Below are 27,605 nucleotides of genomic sequence, written 5' to 3' on the forward strand. Positions count from 1 at the left end.
GGGAATGTTTGTGTTAAACTCAGAAATCTGTACAAAATTTCAAACAAAACCTTATATCTACTCCACAGGGTAGCATGTTCTCATTCCATCAACCCTTACTAGGTAGAATTTCGAGTGTCGCCTGCACTGAGGATTGTACTTTTGACCTCAAGAAGAGGATAACTTATAATTAAATAACCAAGTACTTTATCCATTACGCCACAAATTCTTGCATTGTGAAAATAACACTCAAGGGAACAGTAGTCTGAAAAATCTAAATAATACAAAAAAATGGAACGTTTAAGTTAATTAAAAAAAATGATGATTTATGCACTAATGAATTTTAATGTTTTTTTTCTGCTTTTTCAAAAAAAAAAATCATTGAGTATTTTTAGATTGAATATCATGTATTTTTTTTTTCTGAACAGATCACTCTTCAGGGTGTGATAAACTTGCCACGTGGTGTCGGGATTTCACTCGTAAACCGTGTTCCTGAAGAACTTGTCTATATCTTATTAGAGAATATAGACATCCGGTGTTGCAGCAAAGAGGGAACGCTAAATACAGAGTGTAGCATCGGTAACGTGCAGGTATATCATCAAACCTTTTTTTGTTTTGTTTGGTCCATCTACATGTGTGTGTGTGTGTGGGGGGGGTATATATATGATTTTTTTATACATTTAAAAAAATGACACCAGGCATTCATATGAATTAAACCCTCAACATTATAAGAGAATAATACATCATCCACATAAAGACGTTTTAATACAAAATAAAATGAGTTCACTACTAATAACTCATGTAACCGCACTTATCCGCCTTCCATAACAATATGTATGTCAACAGAAAATGATAAATAAAATAATTGATTCGATATTCATCTAGAGAAGGTGTTATGTTTTCGTTGGCAACAGCGAGTAGAACATGTAAAGCAGGGGAAGAAAATTTCAGGAAGAGCTGACACAATTTAACAAAAAAAAAAAAAAAAAGAAGCTAAATATAATGTCTTGACAAAACAAAAAAAAAATGCAATTTTTTATTGGATAATGTTACTAACCTTTTAAGAAAAAAAGAATAAAAACTATTTAAACTATGGTAATTTTCAAGATTGAATATTAAATTTTTTTTTTTTAATAATACAAAAGAAATTCTAACAGCAAATGTCAAAGACAATTTTTTTTTTTTAATTATGATTTTTTTTTTTATTTTTGCAAAATTTTAGTAGGGTTATTGAAAATGAGGCAAAAATGATCGGAAATTGTTTGGGAGATTAATTTTTTTGTTTTAGTGTAATTTTTTCAGTACTTATGCAGAGAAGCTACCATGCTGAAATGTTATTATTTAGAAACCCATTATTATCATGAGAGGGTGTTTTGTAGCTATTCTATACTTTCACCTAACATGTATGTAAATAAAGAACCATGTTTTCCTCAATGTTTGATGGTTTCATAAATTTGTGAACAAATTGAGTGAATTTTTTTTTTCGTTTGCTTACTTGTATTTTATTGGCTAAGCATTTCGGCATAATCTGGCAACTTATATTATCTGCAAGAAAATGCCAATAAAACTTCAGCCTCAGCACAGTATTTTGACATATGTACAGAAGCAGCTGCTAGCAGGAAGGGTCATAGTAGGCATCTGACTGAATCTGCACAATGAAATTTGTTGAAGATGCAAAGGAAAGACAAGATCTAAACAAGGCAATGCAAACCTTGACAAGAAAGATGAGCATTGGAATGGCTGCTGTGAAACGAGTGATGAGTCAGAATCTTCACTATTCTTTATACAAGAATAAACTACTCACCACTAAGAGTTTATGATGAAAGCCAAGAAACTTTTCAAGAAAGGTAAAATGCCCAATGGAACTGGAAATCGTATGATTCTTAAGACCAGATGTATAAAGCACAAAACAACAGGTGACTAGTCTACAGTCTGCACAAACTATCGTGTGTTATGAAAACCAAGTTCCTTTAAAAATTGTGATGGTCTTTGGGTGCATTTTCAACAAAGGTCACAGGTTCCAGTCTATCAAAACTGGTCAAGTAGTTTTGCTTGTTTTTTTTTTTTGTTTTTTGTTTTTCTAACTAAGAAAATCAAATTTTATGAGGAAGCAAGGACAGTGTGTATTGCTCAGCCATTTTTAATAAACAAAGGGAGATATTTGGACTTCCAAAATTTTTTGTTTGTTTTCAGCCTTGTAATGGCTATGATTTACCATTAATTGCTTAAAATTGGGAGAATTTTTAGTTAAAAAAAAATCTACTTCATCAATTTACATGATTTTTGGAATATGATCTTTTCGTTCCATGATGAATACATGCGTCATAGATTTTTCCGCATTTTTTTTTTTTCATAATATAGGAAGGAATTCTGGACAACCATCAAAAATAAATATATTAAAAGTAATATGCTATCAGCTTATCTTGTAGGCTTGTATATAATTGTGTTTATCGGTTGTTTTCACTTGTGGGATATTTCATTTTTGCCTCAAAATAATGTTGAATTATCAGGAGAGAATATGCACCATTCCAGCCCCTTCTCGATAACTTTTCTGCATATTGGCCCTCATCATTTATGTGAGACCCCATTATATAAATTACATTTAAATGAACTGTTCAAGACCAACAAAACTAGATGCTTAATGATTTAGCGTTTCCGTATCGTTTAACAGCTTAACGTGTCAGTTGTGGTTTGACGGTTGAGTATCTCGCATATTTGTTAAGACGTAATCTCCCCCCCCCCATATATTTAAACTAATAAATTAAATAAAAATAAAATTAACAAATAAATGACTGAATAAATTAAAATGTTTTACATATATTTTAATATTTATTGTTTGTCATGTGTTGACATTATCTTTCAACAAGAATACTTGACACTTCAAAGAGTACCATTTTGTAACTTTTATTTTATTTTCACTTTTTTTTCAGATTGACAACCAATTATTTAGTGCTCAGCAGCCAGTGCTCTTGTCTATAGCACCTTCCAAAACGGACATGCCAGATAACACTCCAGCTCTACACATGGCATTTTATAAAAATCCATCGCAATGGAATGTTGAAATATTCAAGGTTAGTCGCATGTTAATATTCTGATAAGCTTGCTTGTTTGCACATTGAATGTATTAGATGGTGCGAGGAAGGGCGAATGTGATGAGAAGTGGAAAGAGGAGAGGTGGAGAATGATGTAAATAAACATTGTAAATAATGGGTCAACCATAAATGATCGTCCGTCTGGCTAGTCGTTATAGCAACAAAGATTTTGTTTGGATGTTGTAAAATAGTTTTATTCGGCAACATTGGTATTTGAAAATATAAAACTGTCGTTATTTTTTGTCATTATTGATATCTTTGACAGTAAACCATTATTTTATTTAAAATTGAAAACAAAATTTAGCTTTATTCTCTGTCATGCATGGAGTATTGTTGCAACATCTAGGCTGGTGCACAAACAACTTATCTTTCCTCACTTGGACAAGATAAAAAAATGTCTCTCACCTAATATGTCCCATATTGTATGCCAAACTCCAGTCCCTGCTATATCCTTGTACTTTTTTTATAAATACTTTCACGGAAGATGCTCTGCTAAACTTTTTTTACAAATACTTTCATGGAATATGCTTTGATAAACTTTTTTTATAAATACTTTCACGGAAGATGCTCTTATAAACTTTTTTTACAAATACTTTGATGGAATATGCTCTGCTAAACTTTTTTTATAAATACTTTCATGGAATATGCTTTGATAAACTTTTTTTATAAATACTTTCACGGAATATGTTCTAATAATCTTTTTTTACAAATACTTTCATGGAATATGCTTTGATAAACTTTTATTCACTCTTTTTCACTCAAAACAGGGCATATTGCCACTTGGAGCGTAAAAGGTTACTATGATTAGTCTAGAGGGAAATGTGAGAAAGTTGAACAACCAGTTCATTTAAATTTAAATCTCGACATGTTGGTTCATTTAGCGAAGCGAGAAACGGAAGGAATTTTAAGGTTTAGTAGTTTAAAGGAAGAAACTATTAAAGTAGAAGACTTTCTAGCATCTAGGGATCTCAACAGTGAAAGGGTGGGATTTTGTTGCTTAACAGGTTAATTAGGGAGTATGTATATCGAGGGGCACAAGTACTATGAGTTCATCAGAGCAAATTCCATTAAAGTGCTTATGAAACAGTTTAACAAAAATATTTCTGACACACTCGATTCACAGCAAAATACCATCCTTTCACTGTAGAGTTCTGTAGATGCTGGAAAATTTTTTACTTAATAGCTTCTTTTCTCAGATCACTTGCCTTTAGTATCCCCAACCATTCTCTGTTTCTTCGACCATACCAATGTGTAAAAATTTAAATGTAATGTGAACAAACATCTTGTTGCCCGATTTTCCATTCAGGTTGACCCCCTCCCATCTATAAATCTGCCCCATATCTCAGTAGCCCCTCATGTTTCAGTGGCAATATTTTTTGTTTGGAGTGAACAAAAATAAAACATCTTTGGATTTACTTTAAAACTATCCAATTAAAATATTTATTTTACGCAATGGGTCAGAGGTCATCTACTTATGAAGCATTTGGAGTTTCTTACGCCAGTCATTACCAGTAATTTCTTGCTGATACAACTAGTGGAATCTGAATGACAGCAGATATTCCAGAACTCTCAGTTCTCATTCATCATTATTGCAGCTTTGTTACTGTTCTCGCAGCAGCTGTTATCAATGAATTCTTGCTCATGATGACTAGTTGTTTTTCCTTGAATCTGAATAACAATGAGTTTCCTTAATATTCGAGTACTCTCTATTCGATTCCACTCAAGATCTTGATAGTATTATCCATCCTTTTTGATCACGGATAAGCAATTCATTTTTCAAAAAGGTTACATGCAAAATGGTTATTGATGGCAAAAATATATTTGACTTGGGTTTTGCCTGATGCAAACGATTGTTCTTTTCCAAACGATAATTCAACATAAAAGATGATACAAAAATGGAAAGAACGACCCAATTTCTTATTCGATTTCACACATTAACAAAAATGACTGAAAATCTGATAAAAATATTTCAGGATTTATTTGTGCTTAAAAGTAATGCATTAAAACATGTCAGAACTTGACGATACATCGATATACAAGCGTCGTTCCAAAAGAAAGCCTCCAATTTATTTTTTTTTATTGCATTTTAAACCCCAAACAAGGCACAGTGATACTTTGATGTCGGGGGGGGGGGCTGCAATCTGGGACATAATTTTCAGGATACTATGTAGGGAGTTAAGCAGCAAAATGTATGTTTACATTACACTTGAACTTCTGCATGTCAGTACAGTCGGGGAAACAGGAACTCAAAAGGGAATTCCAAAGTCTAGCAGTCCTGAGAGTATAAGACTGTAGGGGTGGGATTTTGCTGCTTGTCCGGTTTGTCAGGGTATTTACGTCAAGGGCTTGTAGTTTTTCAGAGCACCTACCATTTAAAGTACTTGTAAAACAGAGGGATGCAACATTTCGTCGATGAGACAGCGGTTGAAGGCTAGCTGATAGTGAGGAACCTATTAGATTGATGACTTTCTTTTGAACCGTATCTAAGAGGGAGAGACTAGTAGCAGATGCACCAACCTAAATGTGGCAACAATACTCCATACATGGGCGAATGGTGGCGTTGTAAAGGTCCAAGATACTCTCAGGCATTTTTTACTCAAAAAAGTCAAAGAGCTCTGAAAACTGGAGTGGTACCATTAGAATGAGTGATCTTTTGTACTTCAGATTTATTTTTGCAAATATTAACCAACATTCTCAATGCACATTTTACAGGAATTTAATGATGTATCTCTGCTTCTGGCGCACATCCATGACAGGGGTTGCTTTCTTAGAGTCTCACATCATCAATATCTGCAATAAAAAGCCAGCCTCATTGCCAAGTATTTTCCGAGCTCTTGCTGGCACTTGTGGAAAAGACATGCCCCCAGTTCTGGGCTCATATCAAGGTGGTGATTGAGGCTGAAGGTGGCTACATTGAATAGATGTCAGCTCTATTACATAATTAAGTTACCTGAATTTATTTTTTTCAATAAAAGTTTTAAAATAAAGCTGTAGTGTTTGTTTATGGCGACAATTTCCTTGTTCGACACTGTATGTAAAGTGGTTTTAAAAGAACATTTGTAGAGATCTTGTTTGAAATGCGCATTGCTGGAACTGTCTGAATAGAGAAAGGATTGACCACATGTCACCGAACGGGTATGGATAGCTAGGAACAATGGAGAAAGGATGTTGTTGCTTAAAGAGTCAAACTGAAAAGAGGTTGTTAGCTTCTGAGTTACACCTTTTTTATTTTTGTGACCATATTGCTAATCAACCAACGATTTACCAATCTGTTGTCATGTGATCTGGAACTTCATGCATTAGAAAAAAAAAACAAATTCCCAACAATATTATTGAACAAGTATTAGTAAAAAACAAGTTGACAAATTTTATGGTGCTTAAAACTCGTATGTCTACTCTAAACATGCACTGTGCAGCATGTTTTGGTGTATATGAATGGCAGATGTTGCAGTGCTTGGCAAAGGGCAGTCGGGTGTCATGTTTTATTTTAAAAAAATTTTTTACAAAGGAGTGACCATTTACCAAGGCCCGAAAGCCACTTGAGGATAAGAGTAGTACGGAAGCTGACCATATTGTAGTCAGCTGGAAAGCATAAAAACTGAAGAGAGTTTCGCAGGCATGCAATTCCAAGAAAGAAGTTTTGATTATGAAATCTACGTTTAGGTTTAGGCACAGATAAAGAGTGGGGGAAATTATTGATAGTGGTTTCAGCTATATGAGTGTTTTTCATGAAAGTTTGGCAAGGGAGTACTATAGATTGGAGCTCAGATGAGCACTTGCCATGAAAATAATGATAAAGCAGAGATAGGCTCACAATGTTTCTTTTGTGGGGGAAAGAGGTTGCATGGGAGAGAAGACATTTCTACTAAACTGTAGAAGTCCATTTTGATATTGTTTGAAATAAGTATTTCATTAAAGTTATGTCTTGGACCCTTCATAACCATTTTCTATTGCACAAACCAATGTTATTTTTCTCTTCCTAGGATTATGGTTTGGTCATTAAAAATTCTCTCCTGCCTCATTATCAATGATTGCTCACTGCTAAAAATGCTTCATATCATCTAAGTGACAATAAGTCTCTCCATGTTTCTTTTGTTTTTTTTTTTTTCAAATTATCACCTAACACTAATCTTAATTATATTAAAAAAACAATGTTTCCAAAAGTATATTAAAAGAAAAAGTGTTGAATGACTTTCAGTTGTAATAAAAAGAAAGAAAAGAATGTTTGCGTCAGGAAATTCTTTTTCATTTTGTGGAAGAAATTTGACAGATCTTTTTTTATTTTTCAGCACTTAATCATTTCTGTGCGCAAAGTAAAGTTACATTTGGAAGAGGAGTTGCTGTTAAAACTGCTGCATTTCACTGGAACCCATGAGACAGATGAAGATTCGCAATTTATGGAGACGACTTCTGGCAGTCAACGGTAAATTAAACTTAGATATGTTTACACAATAGGTTTGCTGGCCCATGGATTTTGTTCAAATGCAGCATGCAAAATTGTATCCCTTTTTAGTTCCTTAAAATATGGACAATGTATTTGGCAGGTGGACACGCATATACACTTAGAATATATATATATATATATATATATAGAGAGAGAGAGAGAGAGAGAGAGAGAGAGAGAGAAATAAAAAGGAACAAACCAAGTTATGTGTTCATCAATGTTTCATCTTTATTGCAAGACTTCCACTGGATGAATGAAATTAAGAAAACAAAACACCAGTACAAATTTTTGAAAATTTGTACTGGTGTCTTTTCTTTATTTCGTTCATCCAGTGGAAGTCTTGCAATAAAGATGAAACATTGATGAACACATAACTTGATTTGTTCCTTTTTATTTCTCTATTTCCATTATTCTTATAATATACATATCTTTTTAAATAGTTTTTTATCTAAAAATTTAAAATATTAAATTATATATCAACAGTCGGTAATGTACATATACCAATAAAAATTGAGTCAAAGTAAATTGACTCAAATATTAAGCTTCATAATTACCAGTTTTTGTAATCGAGTATTCATATAAAGATTTCAAACCAAGAAAAAAGATTTTGAGCATTATGATGTGTATTTTTCATGAATGTTACAATTGTTTCAACACCATTCGGACAATTTCAAACTTTGTTATTCAAAAATATTCCAGAATAGCATCTCATCAGACGGTTTGAAAGAAACACTGAATTAGTATATATCTGAACAGATTTCAGTCTTGTTATTTATGGTACCAAGCAGTTGAATCTACCTTCCTCCTCTCATGTTATTTGTTTAATCCAACAATTAACAATAATCAAACAAAAAACAACAATAATTAAACAAAAAAACACAAGAAGAAGAAGAAGAAGAAGAAGAAGGTAGATTCAGATATGTATTAATTCAGTGTTTTTTTCAAACTGTCTGATGAGATGCTATTCTGGAATATTTTTGAATAATAAAGTCCAAAATTGTCGGAATGGTTTGAAACAATTGTAACATTCATGAAAAATACACAACAGAATACTCCAAAAATTTTTCTTGCCTTGGTTTGAAAAACTTATGATTTTAGGTAAACGAATTGCATTATTATGACAATAACAAAGCTACTGTAATTTTTTTTTCATATAACCAAAGAATCGAAGCTTATCGCCTATTGTTTTTCCCAAAATCTATTATTATTTTCTTTGTTTGCTAAATTCTTAAACTGCCTAATACTATTCTTAATTAAAACATATCAGAATGACATTCCATCCATCAAGTTACATTCTTGGAAACTTATTTAATGTAAATATTTTTATTCTTCTGAAACAATTTTCACATCAATAACATTTTTTCTGTTTAAACAACAATATTCATCAGAATCAACTATCAGCAAAACTTACCAGTATTTTCCGGGAAGCTATTGACAACGAAATAAAGACAAACGTTTTGTTGTGAAGATTTTTAAAAAATGTACAAAATGTTTGGCCGTATAAATTGATTCAGATGCAAGAATAAAATCAACATAAATAGTTGCTATATTTCAGATTTGTGTTAGCAAAATCGTAAATTCATGAACATTTTTACTGGGAAAAAGTTTTGTTCTATTTTTTTTTTGTTCATCAGCCCTGGGGGACTGAGGTTCAATCCTCGATCAAATCATACCAAAAGCTTAAAAAATGATAATGCCTCTTTGCTAAACATTCAATATTATAAGGATAGGATCAAGGGCAAGTGGAGTAATCCTTTGAATGGTATGGTGTCCTCCTTTACATCTTGGTTTAGCAGATCATGAGAAGAGAATCTTCAGGACTATAGTTAGACACTTTGTAGTACGGTGCACATTCTGTGATGTGTCAGACATTAGCCATTCATACAGTAGATGCTTGACTGATAATTCTTAAATTCACTACAACATAATAAGACAAAAATATTTTGATAAATTTTGCAGGTTTTCAAGTTTTTTTTTGTATACTAGCAGATGTACTCAGTGTTGTCCGGTATTAAACCTAACATTAAATACCTTTTTAAAAAAAAAAGATCAAGTAAAAAAAAAAAAAAAAAAAGTCGGCATAAGAAAATTAAATCTTGATCTAAAAAAAAAAAAAACCAATTACTTTCTTTTAATACATAATTTGGATGGAAAACCAACCCCACCCCTGACAGTCTGTGCCAGTTTAAGGTCATATTCTCTTTTCTAAATTTTACATATTTTTCATCCAGGTCAAATCCAATTAATCTTTTTTCCTATCATTGTTCTTTAAAAGGAACATCATTATCATTTTTGAAGTAGTGAAGAATTCATATTTTTATTCCAAATTAGATTTTTATCACATCCTATATGATGTACCCGACATGCCTGGTATTAAACATAACAATAATATCCTTTAAAAAAAAAAAAGAAGCGGAAAGAAACTGAGACCTTTGCATGTGAGTATTATTATTTTTCTAAACAGTTCATTTCTTGTAAGTAAAAAAAAAAAAAAAAAAAAAAAAATCGAGCTAAGATCAAAATCAAAGCCTAAAGATAGTGAATCAAGTACAATAACCATTAGGCTAGCTTAACATGATCTTTAAAAATGTTTTCAAACTTAATTATTCTTAACCCACACTCCTCCATCCCCTCTAACCACTTTAACATCTCCTACTTTGCCATAAGGACAGACACATATGCACAAACATGGAGTCTATAGTCTAAAACACCCTCCCCCTGACTAAAGAATCAAAACTAGAATCAGACAACCAGGCCTTCATGTGCTTTAGACTTAACCTGCAACATAGCGTTAGCTACTTATATTTTCTCTACAGGTCTCCCTTGACCCAGGACTGTACTCTAATCAATCCAGTCTCTGACAGCATAGATACATTGAGAGCATTGCCAAGGTTGCTGTGAGGAAGTTGAGCTCTCTATTGTGCCAGAAAGTTACTTGCGCCTGAAAGTATCCTGTACCTCTACAAGGCCACCGTTTGCCCATGTATGAAGTATTGTTGTCACATTTGGACTATTGCATCTGTTACTAGTCCCTCATTCCTGGACAGGGTTCAAAAGAGTCGCCAACCTAATAGGTCCTGAACTGTCTGCTAAGCTTCAGCCTCTGTCCCAAGCAACGAAATGTTGCATCCCTCTGTCTGTTTTACAAGTAGTTTTGTGGTAGATTCTTTGACGAATACAAGGCCTTGTACCCCCTCGATGTAAATAAACCTGACAAACAGCAAAATCCTTACCTCTGCACGGTAGGGATCCGCAGTCTATTCGAATAGTTTCTTCCCCAGAACTGCTAGATTTTTGAGTTTCTGCCTCCCCGACTGTACTGACATGCAGAAATTCAAGTGTAATGTGAACAGGCATGTTACTGTTCAACTCCCTACATAATATCTCTGTAATTATGTCCCAAATAGTAGACCCCTACATCAAAGTGGCACTGTGCCTTATTTGAGGTGAAAATGCAAAACAAAAAAAAACATGAAGATCTGTCATGTGAATGATTCGCGCATGCACAATTGTGAAACAGTTGACAAACAGATAAAATTCCAGTTACCCTCCCCTCTCGTTACCAATTTTTCAGTTTTAATCTCTCAGCAGCTTTTTTTTATCCAAAAAAAAAAGAAAGTTTTCTGTATGTCTGAATACCCTCTATACTTAATTTCAAGTCTGTAGATCAAAAATTTTGTTTAGTATATAGTTTAAGAGTTGTTCTCACACACACATATTTTCACTTATATATATATATTTTCGATACTTTTTTGTGACCAAGAGTGAAGGTCCGCTTGAAATATAAAAAATAACAATAAAAATATTAAATACAAAAAGTAACATCGTTTTTCATGCTTCAAAAAAATCCTCATAACCTTTCAATCACTATATATATATATATATATATATATATATATATATATATTAGTGGTGGGACGATTATTCGGAATCGGAATCGTTAATCGTAAGAATCGTGTATTTTGGGAGGTATCGGAATCGGAATCGCATCGTTAAAAAATACCTTAATTTTCCGATTCCTTCATTACGATTCTTTTAGTCTGATGTTGAAAAAAAGAAAAAAAATTCCTGATATTTCTAACCGCAAGAGAGAAATAAAAAGAAACCAAAGAAATTCATTATTAACAGGGCAATGCTTAGTGCCCTTCCCTTACAAGGTTCATTCATTCAGATCTATTGTAATCAAAACTACAAAAGAGTTAACTTGAAAAGAAGTATGCAGGGCTCTACATTGCGAGTAAAAAAAAAAAAAAAAAACGCTTATCTTTTTGGCGATTGTTTTTTTTACTGACAAATCTTCTAATACTGAATGAAAATTCTTTTTCAACTTATATTTTCTTAAAATAAAACGAGCAAAGTCAAATTATTTAAACAGTAAAAGGTTTAATAGAACAATGTACTTTTTTTTCTTTTTTTAAAAGAAGGCTTTTGAAAGAAATATCTCTAAAATGAAATTGATCACGTTGTATCATTTCGCAAAGTTTTGACAGTAGTTGGTTTCTTTTGAAGTTTCAAAAAAATCGACCCCATACCTATCTCTTCCAAACCTAAAGTTATTAAATAACCCCTTCGTTAATTTAAGGGTAATTAATTCAATTCAGTCAAGTTTTTTTTTTTTTTTTAATTTCATTGAAATAAAATCCATTATTTTTTTTTCTCCAGAAAGATAAAACCCTGAATTTGATTATATTAAAAGCAGAATAGGGTTTGTATTACTGTACACATAGATTCGAAAAAGTTGTCAAAAAACAAATATATAACAAACAAATATTATCAAAGGCAAGATAAGTTACTTTTCTACCAAACTGGATACATTTTTTTTGTTTTTATTCAATGTAACATGTTTATTCAGCTCGAAAAACATGCAGTGTTTACCGATGTATGGCGCCCGACACTCTCTTTAACATGGTAAGTTCGGGAAAAGGTGTTATAAATAATAAACTAGACAAAATACTATTAAAAAAAACACCGAATATATATCAAAATATGTCACGGTAACATATATTGAGCGAGTTTCTAGCAGTATTTTGTATAGTTTATTATTTATAACATCTTTTCCCAAACTTACCGTGTTAAAGAGAGTGTCGGGCGCCATTTTGAATTTTCCAATACATCGGTAATCACTGTATGCTTTTCGAGCTGAATAAACATGTTACATTGAATAAAAACCCGAAAAATATATCCAGTTAGGTAGAAAAATAACTTATCTTGCCTTTGATAACATTTATTTGTTATATATTTGTTTTTTGACAACTTTTTTGAATCTATGTGTATAGTAATACAAACCCAGTTATTTTGTATCTACGGCGCCATGTCACGTGGTATATTGTTTTTTTTTTTCATTACGCACGTTCATTTATAAATTATTAAATTAAATATTTATCTTTTTTATATTTAATTAGTATATATTTTCTTTCTCTTCCGCTATATTTTTTTTTATTTAATTCATTAAATCTGTTAATTATAAGGACCAAAATAATGAATCGTGTGTATTTATTCTCTAATTTTCTTGTTTTTGTTCTGTTATATAAATTCTATTTTATTTGTTTTTTCTCTGAAGGATAAATTCTATTTTCTTTGAGTTTTTTTTTCTGTATTCCAATTAAGTAAAATAAATTTTCTCTAGAATAAATTTTGCTAATTTTTCCGTTTAGTTTGCTATATAATAATTTTATTTAATCCAAAACACGACGGTGTAGACATAAAATATCTCTTCCAAAGTTAGGGAACATATTTGGGAACTACCGACCATAAGTATAAAACTACCTGATATATTTCAAAACAATAAATTCCCTAGGAATCGGAATCGGAATCGTACTTGGTATCGGAATCGTTAATCAATATTTTCCTGGAATCGGAATCGGAATCGTATAAAAATTAGGAATCGTCCCAACACTAATATATATATATAACATTGTTTTTGTGTGGTGGAGATTCTGACGTCAATTTTTAAAGAAATGAATTTGTGATTGCAATTTTATCTCCACTGCCTTGACACTGATTATATTTAATACAAACAATTTTGAATAAACTCTCATCAGTTTATGGCAAATATTTTTTTATTTCATCTTTTGTTTGAAATCATATTTTGTATTAATGTGTGCCTTTTCTTGTTGCATGGAATCCAGATCACATGACCAGAGAGTAGTCAACCATTAGTTGATTTAGCTACATGGTCAGCAATATAAAAGATGTCTTCCTCTTTCCTACCTATCTAGGTTGACTGCACAAAAAAGAGGGGCAAACATGTTTTATCAGTGACCACATGGTTAAATCAACCAATGATTGACCATGCTACGGTCATGTGATTTGGAACTCTCTGCATTAGGAAAAAGGCAAGCCCAACAATGATTTTTTGAATTTCCTTTTAGTTTTGGATCCATTTTGGTCAGCCATGTCTCAACATTAAGATTTTGGTTAAGTGATGATATCAGGTAACCAAACTAGATTTGTTGGTTTTAATGTAGTGCCAGGCTGCTATGAAAAAGATCTATAAAAATAGTGGAAGAATCCTTGAATTTTTGCTTGCATTTTTACTGGTCTTCAGAGCCGATGAATTTGCATTGTATTTTTTTTTTTTATTGATAAAGGCATGATATGAATTTCTCTACAAACTTTTTTCTTTTTGTGATTGGTTTGTTATGAATTTACAAATTTTTTATGAAAGTAGAATCTTCCGAATTTAGTCACTGGTAGAATTTGTTGAAAAAATTGTACTCGTTTGCTTACATAAAAAGCGCATTTATATAAACACCATAGGCATCCCCCTTCACCTACTAATATTGAAGTCGTACTCCATTCGCTCAGATACCATTTGGAATGGTTAGTATAGGGAATGAGTTGATAAGCTTGAAAACAAACTAATTAAAAATCTTAACACAGGCAATTTTTAAAAAACTTTTTCATAGAATTCACTCCAGACAAGAGATGAAGCCATTTTATGTAAGGGGCTAACAAGAACAAAAGATGATTATCGCAAAGATAGGAGATACTTATTGACATTGAAATGACCAAGACCATGCCTTGTCTGGAGTGGTTTCTATAAAAAAACAATCTGTTTTGTACGCAGGACTGCAGAGTCAGATTGTGAAAGGATTCTTAGGCGAACTCGTAAGAAATCTGAGTTTGAATTTTAAATGCTGGAGAATCAACGTCTAAATATTAGAAGACTTTAAAGTTAAGGAGTTGGAATTTTTGGTATTTTTACACTTTTCCAGTTTGTAACCCTGTTTCTAATTATTATGAGTGTGTGTGTTGGCATATCATACCTATTAATGCCTTGTAGAAGATTATGCCTGAAGAGGAATACGTGTGTGTGTGTAGCATGTGTATGACAGAAAATAGTGAAAGATACTTACAGTTGATGTGACGTAAACATTTATTTGCAAGAGAAAAAAACAAGAACAGTGAAATTCTGACTTTATGTGAATTTTCAACTTCTGATGTTCTTGATTAGTGTAAAGCCATTTCCAGTTTCGATAATGTTAAATTTCCTCTGTTGCTGATAAGTGATTCGTTATTTTCGAATTTGAAGGCTGCCACTGAGACCATTTTATTAAGACAACAATATAATTAGATGTAAAAGGAAATATATGCATGCTCTTATGCTATACAACTAATTCTAATAAATAAATAGGCAAATATAGATTTAATACAAATTTTATTATGTGATGGATATAAAAAACAATGAAATTTTTTATAAGGACAAGCTGATTTTTCTTTTAGAGCATTATCAGAAAATGTCTATATTTTACCAATTTTCCAAGTTGGAATAAGTATTTTTTAAGAAAATTTTATATTCATGCAAATAACGTTGTGCCATAGTAAAAATGAAGAAAGTACTAGTCAAAATTAAAATATAGATTTGCCAGATGCAATGTTTTTTTAATCTTTTATTTTTCATACACTCTTCTCTTTCTTCTTAAAACACACACACTCCTCTCTCTCTCTTTCCTTCCTTCCTTCCACTCTCTTTCCTTCCCACTCTCTCTCCTTCCCACTCTCTCTCCTTCCCCATCTCTCTCCTTCCCACTCTCTCTCCTTCCCACTCTCTCTCCTTCCACTCTCTCTCTCTCTCTCCTTCTCTCCTTCCCACTCTCTCTCTCCTTCTCTCCTTCCCACTCTCTCTCTCTCTCCTTCTCTCCTTCCCACTCTCTCTCTCTCCTTCTCTCCTTCCCACTCTCTCTCTCTCCTTCTCTCCTTCCCCTCTCCTCTCCTTCTCTCCTTCCCACTCTCTTCTCTCTCCTTCTCTCCTTCCCACTCTCTCTCTCTCCTCTCTCTCCTTCCCACCTCTCTCTCTCTCCTTCTCTCCTTCCACTCTCTCCTCTCTCTTCTCTCCTTCCCACTCTCTCTCTCTCCTCTCTCCTTCCCACTCTCTCTCTCTCCTTCTCTCCTTCCCACTCTCTCTCTCTCCTTCTCTCCTTCCCACTCTCTCTCTCTCCTTCTCTCCTTCCCACTCTCTCTCTCTCCTTCCTCCTTCCCATCCCTCTCTCCTTCTCTTCCTTCCCTCCCTCACTTTCCTTCTCTCCTTCCCACTCCCTTCTCTCCTTCCACTCCCTCTCTCCTTCCACTCCCTCCCTTCCCCACTCCCTCCTCCTTCCCACTCCCTCTCTCCTTCCCACTCCCTCTCTCCTTCCCATTCCCTCTCTCCTTCCCATTCCCTCTCTCCTTCCCTACTCTCTCTCTCCTTCCACTCTCTCTCTCCTTCCTCTCTCCCACTCTCTCTCCCCTTCCCACTCTCTCTCTCCTTCCCTCCTCTCTCTCCTTCCCACTCTCTCTCTCCTTCCCCACTCACCTTCTCTCCTTCCCACTCTCCTTCCTCCTTCCCACTCTCCTTCTCTCCTTCCCACTCTCCCTTCTCTCCTTCCACTCTCCTTCTCTCCTTCCCACTCACCTTCTCTCCTTCCCACTCTCCTTCTCTCCTTCCCACTCTCCTTCTCTCCTTCCCACTCTCCTTCTCTCCTTCCCACTCTCCTTCTCTCCTTCCCACTCTCCTTCTCTCCTTCCCACTCTCCTTCTCTCCTTCCACTCTCCTTCTCTCCTTCCACTCTCCTCTCTCCTTCCCACTCTCCTTCCTCTCCCTTCCACTCTCCTTCTCTCCTTCCACTCTCCTTCTCTCCTTCCCACTCTCCTTCTCTCCTTCCCACTCTCCTTCTCTCCTTCCCCACTCTCCTTCTCTCCTTCCCACTCTCCTTCTCTCCTTCCACTCTCCTTCTCTCCTTCCCACTCTCCTTCTCTCCTTCCCACTCTCCTTCTCTCCTTCCCACTCTCCTTCTCTCCTTCCCACTCTCCTTCTCTCCTTCCCACTCTCCTTCTCTCCTTCCACTCTCCTTCTCTCCTTCCCACTCTCTTCTCTCCTTCCCACTCTCCTTCTCTCCTTCCCACTCTCCTTCTCTCCTTCCCACTCTCCTTCTCTCCTTCCCACTCTCCTTCTCTCCTTCCCACTCTCCTTCTCTCCTTCCCACTCTCCTTCTCTCCTTCCCACTCTCCTTCTCTCCTTCCCACTCTCCTTCTCTCTTCCCACTCTCCTTCTCTCCTTCCCACTCTCCTTCTCTCCTTCCCACTCTCCTCTCTCCTTCCACTCTCCCTCTCTCCTTCCCACTTTCCCACTCTCCTTCCTCGCCTCTCCTTCTCTCCTTCCCGCGCTCTCCTTCTCTCCTTCCCGCGCTCTCCTTCTCTCCTTCCCGCGCTCTCCTTCTCTCCTTCCCGCGCTCTCTCTCTCCTTCCCCTCTCTCTCTCTCCTTCCCGCGCTCTCTCTCTCCTTCCCGCTCTCTCTCTCCTTCCCGCGCTCTCTCTCTCCTTCCCGCGCTCTCTCTCTCCTTCCCGCGCTCTCTCTCTCTCCTTCGCGCTCTCTCTCTCCTTCCCGCGCTCTCTCTCCTCCTTCCCGCTCTCTCTCTCCTTCCCGCTCTCTCTCTCTCCTTCCCCTCCTCTCTCTCTCTCCTTCCCGCTCTCTCTCTCTCCTTCCCGCTCTCTCTCTCTCTTCCCGCTCTCTCTCTCTCCTTCCCTCTCTCTCTCTCCTTCCCTCTCTCTCTCTCTCTCCTTCCCGCTCTCTCTCTCCTTCCCGCTCTCTCTCTCCTTCCACTCCTCTCTCCTTCCCACTCCCTCTCTCCTTCCCACTCCCCTCTCTCCTCCCATTCCCTCTCTCTCCTTCCCATTCCCTCTCTCCTTCCCACTCTCTCTCTCCTTCCCACTCTCTCTCTCCTTCCCACTCCTCTCTCTCCTTCCACTCTCTCTCTCTCCCACTCTCTCTCTCCTTCCCACTCTCTCTCTCCTTCCCACTCACTTCTCTCCTTCCCATCTTCTCTCCTTCCCACTCTCTTCTCTCCTTCCCACTCTCCTTCTCTCCTTCCCACTCTCCTTCTCTCCTTCCCACTCTCCTTCTCTCCTTCCCACTCCTTCTCTCCTTCCCACTCTCCTTCTCTCCTTCCACTCTCCTTCTCTCCTTCCCACTCTCCTTCTCTCCTTCCCACTCTCCTTCTCTCCTTCCCACTCTCCTTCTCTCCTTCCACTCTCCTTCTCTCCTTCCCACTCTCCTTCTCTCCTTCCCACTCTCCTTCTCTCCTTCCCACTCTCCTTCTCTCCTTCCCACTCTCCTTCTCTCCTTCCCACTCTCCTTCTCTCCTTCCCACTCTCCTTCTCTCCTTCCCACTCTCCTTCTCTCCTTCCCACTCTCCTTCTCTCCTTCCCACTCTCCTTCTCTCCTTCCCACTCTCCTTCTCTCCTTCCCACTCTCCTTCTCTCCTTCCCACTCTCCTTCTCTCCTTCCCACTCTCCTTCTCTCCTTCCCACTCTCCTTCTCTCCTTCCCACTCTCCTTCTCTCCTTCCCACTCTCCTTCTCTCCTTCCCACTCTCCTTCTCTCCTTCCCACTCTCCTTTCTCTCCTTCCCACTCTCCTTCTCTCCTTCCCACTCTCCTTCTCTCCTTCCCACTCTCCTTCTCTCCTTCCCACTCTCCTTCTCTCCTTCCCACTCTCCTTCTCTCCTTCCCACTCTCCTTCTCTCCTTCCCACTCTCCCTCTCTCCTTCCCACTCTCCCTCTCTCCTTCCCACTTTCCCACTCTCCTTCCCACTTTCCCACTCTCCTTCTCTCCTTCCCGCGCTCTCCTTCTCTCCTTCCCGCGCTCTCCTTCTCTCCTTCCCGCGCTCTCCTTCTCTCCTTTCCCGCGCTCTCCTTCTCTCCTTCCCGCGCTCTCTCTCTCCTTCCCGCGCTCTCTCTCTCCTTCCCGCGCTCTCTCTCTCCTTCCCGCGCTCTCTCTCTCCTTCCCGCGCTCTCTCTCTCCTTCCCGCGCTCTCTCTCTCCTTCCCGCGCTCTCTCTCTCCTTCCCGCTCTCTCTCTCTCCTTCCCGCTCTCTCTCTCTCCTTCCCGCTCTCTCTCTCTCCTTCCCGCTCTCTCTCTCTCCTTCCCGCTCTCTCTCTCTCCTTCCCGCTCTCTCTCTCTCCTTCCCGCTCTCTCTCTCTCCTTCCCGCTCTCTCTCTCTCCTTCCCGCTCTCTCTCTCTCCTTCCCGCCTCTCTCTCTCTCCTTCCCGCTCTCTCTCTCTCCTTCCCGCTCTCTCTCTCTCTCCTTCCCGCTCTCTCTCTCCTTCCCGCTCTCTCTCTCTCTCCTTCCCGCTCTCTCTCTCTCTCCTTCCCGCTCTCTCTCTCTCTCCTTCCCGCTCTCTCTCTCTCTCCTTCCCGCTCTCTCTCTCTCTCCTTCCCGCTCTCTCTCTCTCTCCTTCCCGCTCTCTCTCTCTCTCCTTCCCGCTCTCTCTCTCTCTCTCCTTCCCGCTCTCTCTCTCTCTCTCCTTCCCGCTCGCTCTCTCTCTCTCCTTCCTGCTCTCTCTCTCTCTCTCTCCTTCCCGCTCTTTTCTTCCCTCCTTCCCACTCTCTCTTTCTCCTTTCCTCCTTCCTCCCGACTCTCTCTCTCTTCCTCCCACATGCACTCTCTATGTCTGTTCCATTCACCCTCACAATTATATTTGCATGAAGTAAATATATTTGCAAGTTGTATCTTAGTAATTCACATCACTTGAATGAGTGAAATAAAGTTTTTGGCTTTTACAACAGTAAATTGGCAATTAATTTTTTCATCACTCTGCCATTCATTTGAGAAAGTATAATAATTTGAAATCTATATCATCCTCATCAATGTGTGGCTTTATATTAAACAATAGTATGGCACCTGCATGAAATTTACATGGAATATTTTCTTGTACATCTTTCGATATAAGGTAAAGTGTTATGACTTGAGCTTGAGATGATTATTTCGAGATGTATGATGGAAAAACAGATTCCGCTTGTATACAATTCAGATTATAAATAAAATAAATGTGGATTATTTTCATGGATATTAAGTGCAAAATACAGACCCCACAATAATTTTGTCCTCTGATCAAAATGAAATGTACTTCCTCAAATAACCATTTTGTTTTAATTACTTTATCACATCTTCCTATTGTAAAGGTTTATTACTCAACCCTAAGATATAAATTTATATGGAAATCTCCAAAGCAAAGTTGTAACTGATTCAATGTTATCTGAGTAGAGACATTATTGGGTGGAGACATATTATTGGGTGGAGACATATTATTGGGTGGACGGTTTAAAGGAAAATCATCAGCGTCCGCCGAGCGTTGTTCAAATGTTGAAATGCTAATCCGACTTTAGTTTGTAACTGTAAGCAGACATCAATCGAATTGGAAGAAAGTAACTACTGAAAAAAAAAATGACAGCCATGGAAATAAATCTGTGCATGATTGAAAAACAAATGGAAACGCTGATGCAGACAATTTCCTTTTGTCAGGAAAAGAAATTGCTTTCCCAAAGAATGAGATGCAACAAATGTAATCATAAATTGCGTAAAGGATGGCTTCTCCTGGCGGATGTACTAGTGGTTAGTGTAGACCAGCGGTTCTCAACCTTTTTTGACCCATGGACCCCTTTTCCCTTCTTTTTTTTCTTGGTGGACCCCCTTATAATTTTTGGCCATAAAACAATATTCTATTTCTCAATATAATTTTTTGAGCTTTTAATAAACAAATAAATATTATATAATTAAACTTTATTTTTAAATGAAAACTTATTTAATGCAAATAAAGTATTTTACAACAATTATAATAATGAAAACTTGATTAACGCTAACTGTTTTTTGTGTTTTTGTTTTTGTAAATTCACGTAATGGAATGAATGTGTGTGTGTGTGTGTGGTTTTGGTACTTATGCAGGATACGGGCCGTGCTATTTTGTAGATAGGATTTTTAAGTTATACTCAATTTTTACAGTATGTTTTGTTCCATTAAATTGTTAGGTGAATGTACATACATCTCAACCTTTTCATTTTATAAACGTGATGCTCGTTTTGTCGCTTGTTGTTTTAATGCGTGTTCCTCCTTTGGTCGCCGGCTGGAAAGAGCAGTAGAGAACTCGAATTTCGTGCCAAGTCTTGGCGAAATGGCGACACTAAAAAATATTAAAAGAGAATGTGGTGTTATATCCGAACACATGTACACAGATTGGAAGGACTTTCTGAGGGAAATTTGTCAGGAGTATTTCTTGAGGAATCTCCAGCAGATAGGAAGCCCAGGGCACACTGTAGAAATAGACGAATCCTTATTCAACCGGAGGAAACATAACGTTGGGAGAATCCTCGAACCGCTCTGGGTCTTCGGTGGCTATGATATCACCGACAAGGAGGGTTTTTTGGTCACCGTCCCAAATTAAAATGCCGAAACCCTCCTCCCAATAATAAAAAAAATATATTCTACCGGGTACAACAGTCATTTCCGACTGTTGGAAGGCCTATAACAAAGTTGGAGGAGACGGGTTTCAACACCTCACTGTGAATCATAGTATTCACTTTGTAGACCCTACGACGAAGGCAACAACGAACCACGTCGAGAGGATGTGGAAGGAAGCGAAACGGTGTAACAAGCAAGAATGTGGGACCAGCCGGGACCCGGGAGTTTCTGAATACATATTTACTAGAATTTATGTGGAGACAAAGATTTGGAAACAATCCTTTTGTCTCCATCATAAATCATATTTCCGAAAGCTACCCGGTTTGGGGAGCTTCCTCCCATTTCCTCTGCCCCATCACCTCTCTCTTTGCTGTTGATGGCCGATCAACAGTCGAACGAAGTTTAAAGATTCCTAAGGAAATATTCTCCTCTCCAGAAAGTTCTTCCGCCAGCAAATAACAACCGTTTAAAAAAAAAAAAATCAATATTTTTTGATAAAAAAAAAACAATAATAATTAAACAAAAAATTGTACTTACACCTAACAACTATACCGGTAATCAACCTTTTTTTTTTTTTTTTTTGCAGATAAATTAAAAAAAGAAAAAAAAAACTTGTTGCTGATAAATATTATGCAAAAATAAATAAATAAAATGAAACAAAATATGTACTTATACCTAACAGTTATACCGGTAATCAACCTTTTTTTGCAGATGAATTTAAAAAAAAAAAAACAAAACTTGTTGATAATTATTAAAAAAAAAATACTACAATAAATTAAATAAACATATTTGTTTTTTCAAAGGTAGGTTCCTTATTATTTGAAAATTTTCAGTTGTTTTGCTTTTTTTCCTTAAACTGCATCTGTTACGCTGCTTGGCTGTCACCGTTGATTGCCAGTCTCGCCCAATCCGGGCCTGACAGGAAATCACGAGGATCCGGGTCAAATTATGCAAGAGTACCGTGATTTGTTTTACAGAAGCATTTATAAAAATTTGTTTTGGGTTTTCCTTATTTTATTTTTAATTTCGATAAATATTCAAATTAAAACTTAATAAGCATTCATCAAAGAAACTTGTTAATAATCAAACAATAAGTTTTAATAAACAAGCACAATAATTAAAAGAATAAGAAAAAGAGGATTTTGTAGTTTGCTTGAAGCCTTGTGCATAGTGTAAAAAGGAGTCGTTTGAAGACTGTGACAGTGCAGTTTTATGTGTGAACACGATGGACATGAGCCAATGAATTAAATGAAGAATGTCAATATTAAAGCAATTTCAAGAATTTTCAATTATGATATATATTTATCAACATAATGTGTTGCATAAGATCGTAGATGTTGTGAGTTTCTTAAATTTTCTGAGATAAATTGCTTTAAGTGAAAAAAAAAAAGAAAGTGTGTACAATTATTCAAACAGAGCTTTCATGTTTATGTCACTGGCCAACACAAAACTGTATTCTTACAGCCTTCAAACTCTTTTCACAATAATAATAATTGATGACTTTTTAATAAACAATAGCAATGTAATTGCAAGCTAAAGCTATTACTGCAGCAGTTAACACTAACTTTGTATTAAACAATAATAATAATTGAAGACTTTTTAATAAACAATAGCAATGTAATTGCAAGCTAAAGCTATTACTGCAGCAGTTAACACTAACTTTGTATTAAACAATAATAATAATTGAAGACTTTTTAATAAACAATAGCAATGTAATTGCAAGCTAAAGCTATTACTGCAGCAGTTAACACTTTGTATTAAACAATAATAATAGAAGACTAAAATTGAAAATCATACAGAAGTGTTTTTGTGTCGAAAAGCAAAACTTGTCTTAATTGAAAGATTGGTGTTGGAATTTGACATCCTTAAAGTTTTATCGGAAAAACATGACGATAAGGACAAGAGTTAGGGTACATAGATGAACTCGAAACAGTACTAGAAAATGAAAACCACAAAATTTGATGTAGAAGAATATTTTGTTTAGTACATGTTGTGTAAAATTATTAACTAGTAATTAAAAAGAATTTAAACTGATGAAACTGGGATGAGCGATTTAGTCACCATTTATACATTTATACTAGAAGTTTTCTTAGAAACTACTGAGCCTATCTGACTAAAATTCGGTATGGACTTTTCTGATCAGGTGCAATAAACTAAGTATTATGGTATCCGTTCGGTGCACAGTTCAGTATCAATAGAATTAGTATTAAATGCAAAAATTAGCACTAATATTAATTGGTACTTGTACAGTTTAGTGAAGACATTAAAAAATGAAAATATCGAAAAAAGGTTATATTTGACGTATCCGTTAAGTTCTCCGAAAAAAAATATTTCACTTAATTTCAGCAAGTTTTTTTTTTTTTTTTTTTTTTTTTTACAGTGAAAAAACAATTTATGATACCACGCAAAAGGATCGATTTTTAGGAAGAAAAGCTAGAATTAAAGATGGGAAGGGGGTGTCGGCACTTTTCATTGAGTTATCTCCCCGTGGCATGTTGTTCAGCTTCAACAAATTTCACAATGGCTGACTTCAACGCGTTCTCATAAGAATGTGTTTTTCCCCGCTGTAAAAAAAAAAAAAAAAAAAATACTCAATCAAATTAAATGAAATTTTTTTTCGGAGATCTTCAGTCCAAAACAGATACGTACAATATAACCTTTTTTTCGATATTTTCATTTTTAATGTCTTGACTAAACTGTACAAGTGCCATTTAATTATATCATTCAACCATCAATTTTGTATAAAGCATTAATCTTAAGTCAACAGGTTATAACTTTTGCCTGTTTTTTATAAAGTTGTTTATGTTTCAGGATTTTTTAGATGGCAATTGATAATTTGAATTACCGTTCTAATTGAAATTGCATAATTGAAAATAATATACAAGAAAAGAATAGCAGTCCAAATAATCAAATAATAATTGTTTTTTGTTATATCTTGTTTATTTGTTTTTAAAATTTCATGTTTTGTTTTTGTTGTTTGTAGTCCAGTGTTACAAGCTGCTGCCAGTCCCCCACAAAACAAGCGATACTTTTTTGGATTGTTACGACTAAATACACGTCGGATCTCCCTCAGTATGCTCACATCTCCAAACCTGTCAGGCGATTTGAAAGTTTTAAAAAACAAAATGTCTCTTCATTGGATTAGTTTTGAAGATGCAGCTGTTGATCTAGGTCAGTATTTTGGCACTTTTCACATTCGGCAGAAAACTATTTAAAAAAAAAAAAAAATTTTTTTTTTAATGGAAATATAAAATCTATCATTAATCTGACCCCCATCTTACTTTAAAATCCTATTTAATTAAAAATTAATTCCAATATTTTCAATTCAGCACCAAAATTTTAACGTAAAATTCCACTGCTGACTTGATTTTTCAATCTGCTTGGAGCTCTAATAATCCATTTTTAAAAAAACTCTTGCAAAATTTGTTCATTTTTTCAAATGAGGAGGAGGGGATTATTGAAGGAAATTTCAACAAATATCATAAACCTTTCCCATAAGTCATCTAATTTTATTCGTCTCATTCATTATTTTCAGTCCTCTCATAATATTGTTCATCATTCAACAGATAATCTATCCATCTCATTAAATTTTATTTTCTAATGGTTTTTAGTCTTGATAAGTGGTAACTCATAAGTAAAAAAAAAATGCATTGTGGGATCATTTCACATCAATTTCATAATTTATGCCTCTAAAGATTTGATTTTTCAAAAAAAAAAAAAAAAAAAAAATGCGATAATATTTTGTTTGTTTTAAACTATATTAATTATCAGCAAAATGCATGTTTTTTTAATTCTTGAAAATTTAATTGTTTTATTCTTTTATTAAAATTTCTAAAGAAAAATATTTTATACAACTTTTCATTTTTCTTTCAGGGTCTTACAATCGTCAACACGTATTTGAAACAAGCACTTTCTTGATCAATGAAATAAAATCCCATTATACCGATGTAAGTTTTAAGTAAATTTTAAGAACATTTTATTATTTTTTTTTTTTAAGAATTTGTCAGATTCCAAAGAACTTTTTAAAATTTAATTGTACAAAACTTTCTAAAAATATAAGTTCATTGTTTTGAGATCGGAAATCACAATCTTATAAATATTATTCTTCCTTTCTGGGTCATCTTCTAAAAATGGTATTTGTTATCATGGAAATGATACATTTTTCTTTTGACCATTCTTCTGGTGCATAGGAACCAATTGTCATAACCTGTAGTGTATTGATTTTGTTTGAGTTTTCCTTCTGAGAGGCAAGCTGCCTTACCAAATTTTTAATTTTTTTTTTTTTTTTTTTTTTACTTTAGTTCATTGCAAATAAGGCATATTACCATTAGAGTTTAAGGGGTTACTGTGATAGGGGTCAGATTTATAAGAGAAAACCTGTGTAGAGAGTTGTACAGAAAGATGCTTGTTCACATTACATTTAAATTTCCAGGTGTTGGTACATGCAAGCAGTGGGTGTAGAAGTGCAGTGGAATTATTGGTTGAAAGAAGATGAGAAATTTGTGCGCAAGAAGTGTAAGAGAATGGAGACGAATGAGAACTGAGATATGGAGAAATTATATTTGGATGGCAAAGTTATTGAGATTGTTTAGAAATTGTGATACCATTGCAGCACAAGGTGGAGCAGGTGTTAGTGTAATTGCAAGAATTAGGAGTGAATAGAGTACATTTAAGGAATTCCTGCTATTGAGGCTGAAGGTGGACAAATTGGAGTCAATTCTGCGTTGCATCCAACTATGGTCGTATGAACTTGTTGACTGAACCTTTGCTTGGATCAACAGCTGTACACATATCCGATTGAAGGTAAACGTGGAAAAGGCTGAGTAAGACTTGACACAACTCGGTCAGAGATGACCTCCCATTAGTGATCACTTTTACATTATGCGTTATCATATTGCCAATAGCATGATACAGCAATAACAAATGAAAATGAACTAATTAAAAGCAAAGTTTGATTTGTCAGCTTAAATGCTATCTGGATCTGACTTTCAAACTATGACAAGATAACTTCATATGTTAGATATGTGTGCAAGTTCAGCAGCATTTGTTCATTCGGGCATATTTTTTATCAAAATAAACTTCTGTATCTGATGTGTTCATTATTTCCAAAGGTTTAACATCTCAAAGGTCAGATTGCAATGTTAATAAAAAATTTTGCCAATGTTATACTGTTCCCTTGAAACAGTTTAAATGCTATTTGGGTCTGACTTTGAAAATCCAATGTGATAACTTTATATGATAAAAGAAGATACAGACAAAACAAAATGTAATTTTTTAAAATTTTCTTTATTTTAGGAGTTAAGAAGTCAAGCTGCTAAGATTCTTGGTTCTATTGACTTTTTGGGAAATCCTCTTGGTTTATTTAACGACTTTACAGAAGGCATTTCTGGTTTGATCAAAGATGGAAATTTTGGTGGATTGTTGAAAAATGTTACGCATGGTGTATCAAATTCAACAGCAAAGGTTGGTCTTCTTGTTACTCTTCGATGCGTTTGAAATATTTTGCTTTTTTTATTCAGGCCCTTTATTATTCTAAGTGTGACAGACACACAAAAATGTTATTAAAAAAAAAGATAAGTGTGACGGACAAACAAAAATGTTATCTATAAATATAAAAGCGAAAATGTGTATGTATGTATGTGTGTTTGTATGTCTTGCAAAAAACTTTCCACACGGGTCACGGATTTTCACCAGATCGGTATAATTTTTAACTTCCAACCTTCGTCCGACAAATATCGAAAAATTGGCCAAAAACGTTAATTCCTTCACCCTGAAATCATCACTTTTCTACAGGGGGTGGGGGGTCAGCAAAAACCCTCCTCTCATGACGAATTCGTTTCTACGCATGCGTCATACAACGTCGTAACCTGATTTACTTTAAATATTTGAAAAAGCAACAGAATTTTGTGGATGTTGTCTTAGCTCAGTTGCTGAAAGTGCTGCTTCATTATCTAAAGGTTTTGGGTTCGAATTGTGGTGTGAGATGTCTTTTTTTTTTTTTCGATTTTTAAAATTTTAATATTGAAGCAGGGTTATTTAAGCCATTTTTCATGTAACGTTCGTTTTTCTGTTTCGCGTTTGCCTTACGTTAGTTTTTTTTACTTCGCTTATTCTTAGGTTTTCATTAACACCCACCATCCCCGCCCGACCACACACACCCAAAAACACTCGGGCAACGCCGGTACCCTCCGCTGGTTATTTAAGCCAGTGTTTTTTTTTTTTGGGGGGGGGGGGGTTATTTTTCAGATATTTAAAGAAGTTTTAATGTTTGTTTTTCTGTTTCCTTTTTTTGTTTTTCCCATTTTTACATTTAACATCATTCGTTTGCCTTAGGTTAGTTTTTTTTTTGTGTTTTTTTTTAATATTTACTTCGCTTAT

General features: G+C 35.4%; 1 protein-coding gene across 5 annotated transcripts in view; it reads left to right on the forward strand.

Moving 5' to 3' along the window:
• LOC145303414 (intermembrane lipid transfer protein VPS13D-like) overlaps positions 1–27,605 on the forward strand; it is a 393,527-nt gene that overhangs the window by 352,092 nt on the left and 13,830 nt on the right. For all 5 annotated transcript variants that reach the window (XM_080144736.1, XM_080144739.1, XM_080144738.1 and 2 more), the window contains 6 exons: positions 408–569; positions 2,910–3,050; positions 7,361–7,494; positions 24,211–24,398; positions 25,101–25,174; positions 26,523–26,690. In XM_080144736.1, the coding sequence (XP_080000862.1) occupies positions 408–569; positions 2,910–3,050; positions 7,361–7,494; positions 24,211–24,398; positions 25,101–25,174; positions 26,523–26,690 (867 nt within the window). The remainder of the gene's footprint in view (positions 1–407; positions 570–2,909; positions 3,051–7,360; positions 7,495–24,210; positions 24,399–25,100; positions 25,175–26,522; positions 26,691–27,605) is intronic.

The sequence above is a fragment of the Euprymna scolopes genome, chromosome 19 (assembly GCF_053919585.1).
Source record: "Euprymna scolopes isolate OS-2025 chromosome 19, ASM5391958v1, whole genome shotgun sequence".
In the NCBI taxonomy this organism is placed as follows: domain Eukaryota; kingdom Metazoa; phylum Mollusca; class Cephalopoda; order Sepiida; family Sepiolidae; genus Euprymna; species Euprymna scolopes.